We start from the raw sequence: 13,001 nt of genomic DNA on the forward strand, positions 1-13,001 counted from the left end.
ATAAATAAATAAATAAATATTAAAAATAAATAAAAATATTTGTAATATTACAAATTTGGAATATTATATATTGCAAATACATAAATATATAATCATTACTTAACCTTTTATCGTAACAGCTGAACAAATATATATAAAATGTATAAAAGGGCAGGACTCTAGACCAATCTGGGCCTTCACCACCTGTGGACAGTTAGATGAGCTTTGGGAAGTCACTTTCCTCATCTGCAAAATGTGGGTAACAATGGTAGTGACCTCAAAAGGGGCGACTGTAAGGATTAAATGAGAAAATACACTTGAATGTCATTAGTATAGTGCCTGATCCATAGTAGCACTCCAATAGCCATATACAAAAATTCTTATTTTATGATTATTACATTTCGTCAACGATTTCTTGCAGTGCTTTGCCAACATACAAGTTGCCATAGGGAAAAAAAAAACAAGTTGCCATGGGGTTCTGTAACCAAATAAAGAATCCCTAATTATTCCCAATGTTTTCATGTTGAAACATAAAACACCGAATTTGAGCTTTAGGCTCTTGCCCAGAAACAGAAATTGGTAACAAACTGGTATTGGTATCAAAATGGAGGCAAATGTAAACTAACCTTCACCATCCCCCTCAAGCACTTCCCTTTGCCTCCCTCTTCCTGTGTGTAAAGAGGTACAATGCTACAAGGTTATTGTTCAGAATTTGTTGTAAAGTTAAACACATGTTCCTACAAGTGAACATTTTCTACCACAGCAGCAGTGACAACAAGCAATTACACTGCCATTAAAAGCAAGACTGCCAACCCTCGAAAGTTAGAAATGTCAGATCTCACATGAGATCCTACATTTGGTTTTAAGAAACATAATACTAATATTTGATTCTTCACAACAAAAGAGGATATAAAGATTCACTCTTTGGACAATACACTCTACTGCTTTTTCACAGTACAAAATAAAAGAGTACAATCCCAGCTTTGGAAGTTACACAAACTCTTCATGTGTGCAATTTGTTAATAGGTATTGTTAATAAGAAAGAAGGACCATGGTCAAATAAGTTTCATAAAAGCTGATTTAACAAAGTTAAACAGGTGTTCTTATGGACCTACTTTTCAGAGTCTTGTAACCTAATAGGCAATCAGAACTACCAGAGGAGGGGTATCTGATGTGTTGTTTCCCAATGTTACTAGTTGACAAAATGTTTTTAAAAGAGTATCTCATTAGCACCAGCATCTGAGGAATTCACCCAGGAAAGAGAGCAGGACACTTGGAATGATTCAGCCCCAGACAACATCACATTCTGAAACTTCTTTCTAACCAGTGACCTTTCAATCATCCCACTGATGGCCTTTACCCCGTGCTCATCTTTGTCAACTTCTACAACACTGCTCATTCTCTCCACAGAAATGGCTGTGAGAGGCAGGAGGATGGCACAGTTGGGATCCGAAAATCTGGCTGGCTACTCTTGGAGAGGCCTCAACCCACCATTTATAAAATCCAACCAGCCTGTTACAGGCCTGGCCAGCCCCCACCAATTCCAGCCACCTCAGTGGAGGTGCCAGATGTTCCAGTCCCAGACATGCTCCCAGCTGAACACAGCTGCCCAAGTGACCACAGAGAATGCTACATGGAAAAGAATCTCCCAGGTGGGCCCAGCCATCCCTCAGAAACAAATACGCATTTAGGGGATGCCTGGGTAGCTCAGTCAGCTAAGCGTCCGACTCGTGATTTCAGCTCAGGTCATGATCTCAGGGCTCGTAAGATGGAGCACCACATCGGGTCCTGCGCTGGGTGTGAAGCTTGCTTAAGATACTCTCTCTCCCTCTCTCTCTCCCCCACCCTGGCTCTCGTGCACACTTGCTCTCTCTCCCTCAAAAAAAAAAAAAAGCCATGCCTTTAGAAAGATAAAAGGTCTTTCTCTTTCTCTGCACAAACTTATCAAAAAGAAAAATAAATGTTGAACTCCCTGGGGTGGCGGTGGGGGGTAAGACTTCAGTTCTTCAGCAGTCAAGCTCCTGGCTGTATGCAGAGATGAGAGAAAGCAAATCATATCACAGGGGAGGCAGGGAGCTAAGGGAACATGCAGAGTCTTCAGGGTCCACAAGAAACGGATCCAGAGCATCACACGGGTACACACGACACAGTGCAAAGCACACTAGCATGAACTCTTCTTAAAAAAAAAAAAAAGGGTGTTAAAGACACCATCCTCAGAGACTACCCACTGAAGAAATAAACAAAAACAACACGGTAATAAATGCCGGAAGTCAGATTCGGGTATCTCAGCATGGACAACTCAGTACAGAACTCTGCCCTGCCCATATTAGGATTTTCCATGCTAAACACATTCCGGTGCTGGGCCTAGTTAAAAACTCACTATTCTTTAAAGAGGGACAGAACACTAAAAGTCTAAAGCCTCCTGTATGTCCTTTGTACTTTTCTCCATCTGATCTTTTTAAAGTCCTTTAAAAGTGAAAACCTCTTTTGTTTTCATGTGCCTGATGGCCATCTGGATATATTCTTTAGAAAAATGTCTGCTGGTGTCTTCTGCCCATTTTTTAACTGGATTATTTGGGTTTTGAGTGTTGAGTTGTGTAAATTCTTTATATGTTTTGGATACTAACCCTTTACCAGATAGGCTATTTGGAAGTATCTTCTCCCATTCTATAGGCTACAATTTGTAGATTGTTTCCTTTGTTATGCAGAAGCTTTTTATCTTGATGAGGTCCCAATAGTTTTTGCTTTTCTCTCCCTTGCCTCAGGAGACGTGTCTAGTAAAAAATTGCTGCAGCTGAGCTCAAAGAGGTTGCTGGCTGTGTTCTCCTCTAGGATTTTGATGCTTTCCTGTCTCACATTTAGGTCTTTCATCCATTTGGAATTTATTTTTGTGTGTAGTGTAAGAAAGGGGTCCAGTTTCATTCTTCTGCATGTTGCTGTCCAGTATTCCCAACACCATTTGTTGAAGAGACTTTTTCCCATTGGATATTGTTTCCTGCTTTTCAAAGATCAATTAAGCATATAGTTATGGGTTCATTTTTGGGTTTTCTATTCTGTTCCATTGATCTATGTGTCTATTTTTGTGCCAGTACCACACTTTCTTGATCACTACAGATTTGTAATATAGCTTGAAGTCTGGAGTTGTGATGCCTCCAGCTTTGCTTTTCTTTTTCAAGATTGCTTTAGCTATTCGGGGTCTTTTGTGGTTCCACAGAAATTTCAGGATTGTTTGTTCTAGCTCTGAAAATTGGTCTTCTATGAAAACCTATATTGGTAGGAAGCAGATTTTGAGTTAAGATTCTGATATCCAAAATTACAATTACTCGAACTAGCAATTTAACTAAAAAGGTAATAAGCAATTTTTAAGATTTCAATCTTAGCAGAATTCAAAGAAAGGTCATTAACAAATGTCACTTTTCACCTATCACAATGGCAAAGATGTTTAAAAAGAAAAGGGTACAATTTGGCAAATTTCAGGGAAATTAATGAATAAATGAAGATGTCCAACTGTTCTGCAAGGTCATGTGAAATGTATATGCAAAGTTTTCAACATGTGCATACTATTTGGACCTAGATACCACTTCTCTACAGTTCTAAGGAAATCATTTAAAGGTTAATTATTTTAGCTATTTAGGATATTTACTGCAACATTGCTTAGAATTGCAAGAAAAGTCCTAGAAAGAGCTTCAGTGTATAGAACAATAAATGCTTAAATGTATAATATATAATGTATACAACAGCATACAGTAGGTCTCTTAACTGAACTGCACCTAACACATTCACACACTCCCAGGGTCCCCATTGAGTCACAGGTGAATATGCAAAATGCTACACTGAAGAGCCCAGAGCAGCTCAGGATGGTAGCAAATACAGCACGGGGAAACAAAAACTAATGCTAGCACACCTCCAGAGTGCTTGGATCTGTTCCCATGATGGTGCCAGAAGTGCTCGTTCATATGAACTGTGAGTCCAATAAATATTAAAATACAAAAAAAATTTTATATGAGACAAGAATCCATCAAAATCCTAGAGGAGAACACAGGCAACACCCTTTTTGAACTTGGCCACAGCAACTTCTTGCAAGATACATCCATGAAGGCAAGGGAAACAAAAGCAAAAATGAACTATTGGGACTTCATCAAGATAAAAAGCTTCTGCACAGCAAAAGAAACAGTCCACAAAACTAAAAGACAACCTACAGAATGGGAGAAGATATTTGCAAATGACCTATCAGATAAAGGGCTAGTATCCAAGATCTATAAAGAACATATTAAACTCAACAGCCAAGAAACAAACAATCCAATCATGAAATGGGCAAAAGACATGAACAGAAATCTCATAGAGGAAGACATAGACATGGCCAACAAGCACATGAGAAAATGCTCTGCATCCCTTGCCATCAGGGAAATACAAATCAAAACCACAATGAGATACCACCTCACACCAGTGAGAATGGGGAAAATGAACAAGACAGGAAACAACAAATGTTGGAAAGGATGTGGAGAAAGGGGAACCCTCTTGCACTGTTGGGAATGTGAACTGGTGCAGCCACTCGGGAAAACTGTGTGGAGGTTCCTCAAAGAGTTAAAAATAGAACTGCTCTACGACCCAGCAATTACACTGCTGGGGATTTACCCCAAAGATACAGATGCAATGAAACGCCGGGACCTGCACCCCAATGTTTATAGCAGCAATGTCCACAATAGCCAAACTGTGGAAGGAGACTTGGTGTCCATCAAAAGATGAATGGATAAAGAAGATGTGGTCTATGTATACAATGAAATATTCCTCAGCCGTTAGAAACGACGAATACCCACCATTTGCTTCGACATGGATGGAACTGGAGGTTATTATGCCAAGTGAAGTAAGTTAATCGGAAAAGGACAATCCTTATATGGTTTCACTCAAACGGGGAATATAAAAAATAGTGAAAAGGATTATAGAGGAAAGGAGAGAAAATGAGTGGGAAAAATCAGAAAGGGTGACAAAACATGAGAGACTCCCAACTCTGGGAAACGAACAAGGGGTAGTGGAAAGGGAGGCGGGGAGGGGGATGGGGTGACTGGGTGACAGGCACTGGGGGGGCATTCGACGGGATGAGCATTGGGTGTTATGCTGTATGTTGGCAAATCGAACTCTAATAAAAAATATACAAAAAATAATAATATATGAAAATATTTTAAAGATTTATTTATGTTAGAGAGCATGTGTGTGAACAGGGGAGGAGGGGCAGAGGGAGAGAGAATCCCAAGCAGATTCCCTGCTGAGTGCAGACCCTGCCATGGGGCTCCATCTCACAACTCTGAGATCAAGACCTGAGCTGAAATGAAGAGTTGGGATGCTTAACCAACTGAGCCACTCAGGTGCCCCAGTATGAATTTAAAAAAAAAAAATTCTAGCTTATTCTGTGACAGAATCAAGTTTGTGATCACTGATCTAGAACTCACACTAAAGATTGCTTCCTTCTTAGGAGCACTTGTTCAGGGATGACTCTTCTGTACAGCCTGATTTTTTGTCTCTTCCAGATTCAACCAACCTTCTGTCCCATTAAGGAAGACACCATGTCTCGGCTCAGCTCATGGGAATACCTCCTCTTTTGTGTTCCTAGGTGACTCTGATACTGGACACAGCCTCTCTTGCTATATTCCCAGAAAGCAGGACAGGGTACTGGTCAAGAGTGCCCCGGCCCTACACCGCCTAGCTCTGAATGGGAGCACCATCACTTACTAGCTGTGGGACCATAAGCAAGTTACTTAACCTCTCTGCTTCAGTTTCCTGAGTGATCTAAGCTGAGGGGGTTTCAAAACCTACATCTAAGGTTGGTGGAAGAAATAAATGAGGTAATATATGTCAAGTGCTTAGGACAGTGCCTTAGCACAGGGCAGGTGTTCAGGAAGCATAAGCAGCTGTTATTATTGCTGTTCCTGTGTTTGAATCAGATATATCCTGCCCAATCCCTAGCCAAGTGTGCTGCAGGGTTGTCCGGCGAATGAAAGAATAACATGTAGGCCTGTGTGTCCTCACCCAGGTCATCTCTGAACACCTCCTCTTAGCAGGGCTTTAGATCTAAAGCCTCCCACAAATCCTTCCAAATACCTTACCTTTTGCAGGATCCCTGCATTCCGACTTTTCATCTTCCCTCTGTTAACAACAAAAGCTGGAAAGCAGAGGGAGGCAAAACACAGAAGAATCAAGCAGGGCTGATGGGATTTAGACAACACAGGGGAACCACCACTAAGAGCAAGCTTAAGGAATGCCCTCCAAATACCTTGGCAGGAAACTGCACATGCAGATAGTTTATGATAAGGGCAAGGAAAAAAATGTGTCCAACTACATCTAAAGGCATTCTGCCCTTGTTTCTTTTCTTTACCATAGAGGAGGCAACAGGGCAGATTCACAATTTCAATTGTCTTGAGAGTATTTATTGTGTAATAACCCCACCTCCCCATGCCCCACCCAGCTTCTCTCTGGTCCTGCTTTTCTGAGCATCCTAAAGGTTGAATATATTCTTCTCTACGGCGGATGAGAGTAAAGCTGAAGCCGGAACACATGAGCAGGCCTCCATCAGGCACTATGTCACGACAGAGAGCTGCTCTGCTGCAAGCATGGCTTTCCTAGGGTGCCTCAGAGAAGTCCTTTCTCAGCTTCACCGGTACGCTCATGGAATTGAAATGCCGCTTCCCATCTAAATACAACATTGACTCTGAAACACAAAAGAAAGAACCATGAAGAAACCCGCAGAACCTTACAGAATCGCTGTACAAACACAAGACTACTCGGGAGCACGAGGACAGCCACAAGCATGCAAGACTGGCACTCGGCCTGCCCTGCTGGGCCAGGGATGTGCAAGGCTCCCGACGGAATCGGCCTCAACTCTTGCCCCATTCCTTTGGCTGGACTGGTCTCTGACCACCAGTGGCTGCTGGCAGCTGGCACTGACTCTGCAGACAACAGACAGGTTCGGGCAGAGCAAGGACAGCCACCTGCAGGCCATGAGGCATCCAGGCCTTCAGGGCTGCAAACCCTCAAAAGCACAATCTTCTAAAGATATGCTCTAAAACCCCAAATATCGACGAACCATTTGGACTTCCTCTTGTGAAGTGTGTTATTACTTTTTTTCATACCCAGTATCCAAGATGCCTGCTTTTCCAATATCCTTTTATAGGCCACATTTGAACAACTCATTTCAGGTAAGGTAATGCTATCAAATGAGACATATTTGGGACAAGTTCTTTCCAAAATATAATCACAACTTACTTAAATTATCTTCTATGAATGTGATTATAACTTCTTAAAAACAGGACAAGACTTTTTTATTTTATTTTTCACCTTCCAAAATAATCCCATGCTTTCAACTTTCATTGCTGGAATTTCTCATGGTGGTTTGGGGGTTTTGTTGTGACTCAGTTTCCCTCAAGTATGTAAAGGCGATTTTTTTTATAAGAATTTTTTTAAAGATTTTATTTATTTATTCATAGAGACACAGAGAGAGAGAGAGGCAGAGGCACAGGCAGAGGGAGAAGCAGGCTCCATGCAGGGAGCCTGACGTGGGACTTGATCCAGGGTCCCCAGGACCAAACCCCGGGCTGTAGGCGGCACTAAACCGCTGCGCCACTGGGGCTGCCCTGTAAAGGCGATTTTTATCCTCTTCAATCTGTGTAACTGAATTCTGTTCTTTGTTATTTTGTATGTTATAGGCAAATTATTTCCCCAGCACAGGTTTTTTTTTTTTCATTTCCCAGTTTCATTCATTTTATAAAAGTCACAGTGAGTTTTTCTTTATTTCTGAAGTCCCTGCTAAAATATATGGTTTGTTGGGCTTAAAAAAAAGATACACTCTTGAGCTAATAGGCATCAGTATACTTCCTATGACAATTTAAAAGAAAAAAATTTCTTTGAACATTCTTCCATTCATCAGGGACAAGCAGACACTGCTGCTTACCTCCATATGTTCTAGGGAAAACCAAGGGCACTTCTTTTTCCGACATGAATGTGAAATGAAAGACATTGGTGGTCATATGCTCTTTACTCTCAAGAGAGGCCACTTCACTATGTACTCTGACTTGAATGTAATTGTCCTTAGTAAAGCAAACCTAAGGGATTTAGATACAACAGTTAGTCAAGTGCATTGAAAAGGGAAGAAAAGGCAGTCATAAGAGAAATAGTGACTTTAGGGGAAAAAAAAAAGACTTCTCGTCCAGGCCCAAATGATAGAAAATTGTATTTCATCTCTCATCACACACCTACCTGTGAAGAAAGGAATAGCAATGATCCAACCTCTACAGGCTTCTGAAACATGATATCATCCACAGCTACAACAAACGGTCGGGAGCCACTAATGGGCAAAGACAGAATATGGGTCAACCACAAAATTCAGATGATCTCTACTTCTCCCCTAACAATCAGCTGAAGCAAAATTTAAATAATCAAAGAATAAACTTACGGAAGGAGGGAAGGAAGACCAGTGAGAAATGGTAAGCAATGCCCCTGAGACCAGATCACCACTCTATCTTTTCCCTCCCACATATCATCACCTCTTCTCAGTAGGTCTTTAATGTACTGACAGAGGCAGCGCTACAGCCTTTGGAAAAGTAAGCTCAAAGGTAGGTGGTATCACTAAAATAATTATCTAAAAACAGAGCCTATGCCCCAATACATCCAGACTGGTCCAAAATGTTCCATTTGGTTCAATGGGGTAGTACAAGCTGCTTCTCAGAAGTTAAAACCACCTTCACTCTGACTCACCCAAAGTTACAAGCAGTAGCCCATCCAAGTTCATATGCTTTCCTCATAAGGAAACCACCAAAGATCCGATTAAAAATGTTGCGCTCCTATAGGATATAAAGTAATTATTAACAAATACAAGCTCCCAGCCACCCTCATATACAGAAGAAAGGAATTAGCACTGCTGCAGAAAGGAGGTGAGTTTAAAGGTATGTCAAATTTTACACAAGAACCATGAATGCGAGTTATCCTATTTAAAAGATTTTTCAGGGATCCCTGGGTGGCGCAGCGGTTTAGCGCCTGCCTTTGGCCCAGGGCATGATCCTGGAGACCCGGGATCGAATCCCACGTCAGGCTCCCGGTGCATGGAGCCTGCTTCTCCCTCTGCCTATGTCTCTGCCTCTCTCTCTCTCTCTCTCTCTCTCTCTGTGTGTGTGACTATCATAAATAAATAAAAAAATTTTAAAAATAAAAAATAAAAAGATAAAAGATTTTTCATTAACTTAAAATACCTGAGGGTGGCACACTTCCAAGCTCTTCAGTTTTGAATTCTCCATCCACACTGCATTAGGGGGCAAAACTCGACTTCGAAAACTTACAGTCCTGTACAAATGGAGATTTAGTAAACCCTGTGAATGCTATGGCTTTACTGTTGAAAAGTAAAATATTTGCAAACAACTCCCAGTATGTGAGGCACACGTAACTCTGGAGAGGGCCAAGGTTGAAATGCTTTCATAACCTACAATCTCACCCTGCTGACTTACTTCGGATCCAGTGTGTTTAGAAACATCTCATGTATGGTAGTCCTCTCCTCAGCACTGGGAGCCATTTTCAGTAATGACGTGGCACTGAAGGTCACCCTTCTCCCCTTGTTCACTGGAACACAGGGCAATAAGGAGCTACAGTCAGGAAGGTCATACCCCAGCACTGGGGTTCCTGACCTGGGCTGCCAGGGACCCTACAGAGGCAGCATTTCCAGGTTTTAAAAAGTCCATGGGAAATTAAACATCTATCCCAGAGGAGGCTGCCAAGGCTACATAAGGTATTCAGAGATTCTTCGCTTCCAGATGGAAATTATACTGGCTCAGGGGGGCCAGGAGTTATTTCACTGATAAGCTCCCATTTTATTAAAAATAAGAATGCAAATCATTTCACTTGATGAATACTATCTAATTGATAAAATTGTTCAAACTATGGACTCTGGGGAGAAAAATAAGTATTTTTAATTTCAATAAATTCTTGTCTTGAGTAAGACACATGACCGGTATGAGGAGACCATACATACTCTTACATAACCTACTCTGCAGTACAGTTAATGTGCTTTTTAAACTGTATCTTATTATAAACAAATTAATATACATTCTCCTTGTCTAAAGAGCTCTTCTTCCTCTGGGCTTTCAGGGATGAGTGGATTTACAAATGCCGGCCTAAAAAGAAGAAAAGAAAAGATTACAGTTTAAGAGGTGTCATTACCTAGCAAATATGGAAGGTGAACAATTACCCACTAGTTTCAAGAAGTCTTTGCTATTGGTCTTGTTAATGCTGCCTGACCGCTTCCCATAATAACCCTAGAACAACTGAGGGGCTTTCTGGTTACGGATCAGTCTGTACAATAGAAAGTTCACATTTATAAAAAGAATACTGCCTCACATCAAAAAATTTCACCTGATGGCAGTAATGAGGAAATAGTCAAAGACAGGCTGCAGAACATTCTCCAGGATAATTGGCCTGGACTCTTCAAAAAAAGTCAACATATTAAAAGAAAGAAAATGGCAAGGGACTCTTTAAAAAAAAAAACATGATAACTACATGTGATACATGATCCTTGATCAGATCCTGACTCAGATGGAAGGGCTATAAAAGACATTTTAAGGACAACTGGCAAAGTTTTAATATACATCGTATATTACATAATATCACTATATCACTCAAATTTCTTGGATATAATAAAGGCATCCAGGTTGTGTAGCAGAATGACTTTATTATCAGAAGATACATGCTGAACAAAAAGTATAAAGCCAAATAAGTTAAAACCTATACAGTTCAATCTGCCTTGGAATTGATGGTATAAACTCATTGAGGTTGGATGTTCGTTGTTTTTTAACATACATCCTAGTTCTGTCCACCAAAAAGCCTTAGAGACAATGATAAATGAGTAACAACATATACTTCTAGGGTTCAGATTCTGGTCTCTAAATACCAGTGCTCACTGAGAGGAACCCCAGGATTCCTTGGAGAAACGGCTGGTTTCAGGCCTCAGGCAGGAAAAGTATAAGATGACCCCAAGACATCCCCTTGTACCAGAGAACAGGAAGACTAGTAGAGAAATGTGAAAAGAGCTTTTTTACAGGAGCAATCTGAAAGCTGCCCCCACTGCCCAAAGATGGCTGCGATTTACTGAAATACAGACAATTAAAATCCATGAATTCACAATGATACCTTTTTAAAAAGCCAAAAAGTAGAAAAACCATGTCATTGCTAGCTAGTAAAGCAACTCATTATTCAGAAAATGTGTAAATAAAAGGCAAGAATGAAACATTAATCCCAACTTTCCTTTACAAACTAAATTACCCTAGCTAAGAAAGGAAAGCTCTTCTTTCCAGAACACTAGGTAGTAAACATAGAAGGAAAGACAGGAGAGAATCATTTACATACCTTAATGATTAAAGCAATGATCAGCAATGAACATTTAAAGCACTGGAGAAAGACTGATGGGAGCTAGCTATCCACAGGGTGAGAGCATATACTCTGGATATATCCTGTACTATACTGCACCCTGCACATTATTGCTGAGTGTAAGAGGATAAAGTGAACCCTACAATGAAAAGATCAGTTTGGTCACTACTGAACCACCACACACCAATCTTGGCATCACTATGAGTGGGACAATCTGTACCTCCTGATATGATACAACAATTTGAGATACACAGATCTCATCACCTACAAAGTGCTCCCATCAAATATGCTGAATCTGAATCTAATCAAGGCTTTAGCTGTAACTTCAGTTTATAGAAAATACTAGAGATAGAGAAACAATTAAAAAAAATACCATGAGGAAGCAACAAGACAAATCTATAAAGTTGGACACTGTACAGAAAAGCCCATCTGGCTTTTCAACAAGTTTATATGAAACACTAAGGGGGCAGTGGGGACACACAACTATTCTAGATTAAAAAGCCCTAAGAGATACAGTTCTGTGAATACACTAAAAGTCATTAAATTGTACACTTTCAATAGGTGAATTGTATGGATGTGAATTATATCTCATAAAGCTATTAACAAAAATGATAGGATTAAGAGACATAAAAATCAAATGTAGTATGTGAACTTTGGATTGTGACTTGAACAGATCATTAAATGATATCTGGAGAAAAGTGAATACGAATTGATCATGAGACTATCTTATGGACTTACTATTATTTTTATTAGGCATGCTAATGGTAATATCTTTATTTAGGAAAATATCTTCATTTTTAAAAAGATGCCTACACTTAAGTATTCAGAGACGAAAGGTCATCATGTCTGGGATTTACTTTAAAATAAAGAAAACAATATACTTTGAAAAAACAGATGAAGCAAATATGGCAAAATGTTAAAAATTCTAAGTCTAGGTGATGAATACATGGAAATTCGTAATAGTCTTCTCTCTAGTTTTATATATCTCTGAAATCTTTTAAAATGAAGAATTAGGAAAGAAAGAGCAATTACCCTTTATTTTCAGAATCACGAGCCACCATTACAAATGTTGCATCCAAAACAGGACAAAATTCATTGCCATGTAACTAAAGAACAATGGAAAGAAAATACAGATGTAAGAAATGCATTTACTGCAAAGACCTACCACAATTCTAACAGCATGCACCCTTTGAAAAAGGCTACAGGGATCCCTGGGTGGCGCAGCGGTTTGGCGCCTGCCTTTGGCCCGGGGCACGATCCTGGAGACCCGGGATCGAATCCCACGTCGGGCTCCCGGTGCATGGAGCCTGCTTCTCCCTCTGCCTGTGTCTCTGCCTCTCTCTCTCTCTCTGTGACTATCATAAATAAATAAAAATTAAAAAAATTTAAAAAAAAAAATGAAAAAGGCTACAATTAGAAAAAGAAAAGTGCATTCGGTAACCTCCGTCTGCTGAGTTGCCAGGCACAGAAATAAGCTCTGGATGAGAAGGGCAGCATGACCAAAGAGCCTATGGTCTGGGAGAAGAGAAAGATCTCCCAAAATTCAAACAGCAGACCAGTTGAGAAGGGCTGGGATGGACACTCCCAAGGCCTTTGGAACCGCGCATCACTGAAATCAAGGG

General features: G+C 40.4%; 1 protein-coding gene across 6 annotated transcripts in view; it reads right to left on the bottom strand.

Annotated features, from left to right (window-relative positions):
* Window positions 1–13,001, bottom strand: part of ACOT9 (acyl-CoA thioesterase 9) — an 89,871-nt gene that overhangs the window by 17,801 nt on the left and 59,069 nt on the right. For 4 of the 6 annotated variants that reach the window (XM_035711937.2, XM_025438660.3, XM_025438655.3 and 1 more), the window contains 8 exons: window positions 12,412–12,485; window positions 10,063–10,130; window positions 9,468–9,579; window positions 9,216–9,306; window positions 8,725–8,810; window positions 8,227–8,314; window positions 7,922–8,072; window positions 6,386–6,682 (listed from right to left, as the gene is read on the bottom strand). In XM_035711937.2, the coding sequence (XP_035567830.1) occupies window positions 6,594–6,682; window positions 7,922–8,072; window positions 8,227–8,314; window positions 8,725–8,810; window positions 9,216–9,306; window positions 9,468–9,579; window positions 10,063–10,130; window positions 12,412–12,485 (759 nt within the window). In that variant the 3' untranslated portion in view covers window positions 6,386–6,593. Of the gene's footprint in view, window positions 1–2,606; window positions 3,245–6,080; window positions 6,683–7,921; window positions 8,073–8,226; window positions 8,315–8,724; window positions 8,811–9,215; window positions 9,307–9,467; window positions 9,580–10,062; window positions 10,131–12,411; window positions 12,486–13,001 lie in introns of those variants that run through there. The other 2 variants (XR_007409475.1, XR_007409476.1) reach the window with 2 other exon arrangements.

Source organism: Canis lupus, chromosome X, assembly GCF_003254725.2.
Source record: "Canis lupus dingo isolate Sandy chromosome X, ASM325472v2, whole genome shotgun sequence".
NCBI classification, from domain to species: Eukaryota; Metazoa; Chordata; class Mammalia; order Carnivora; family Canidae; genus Canis; species Canis lupus.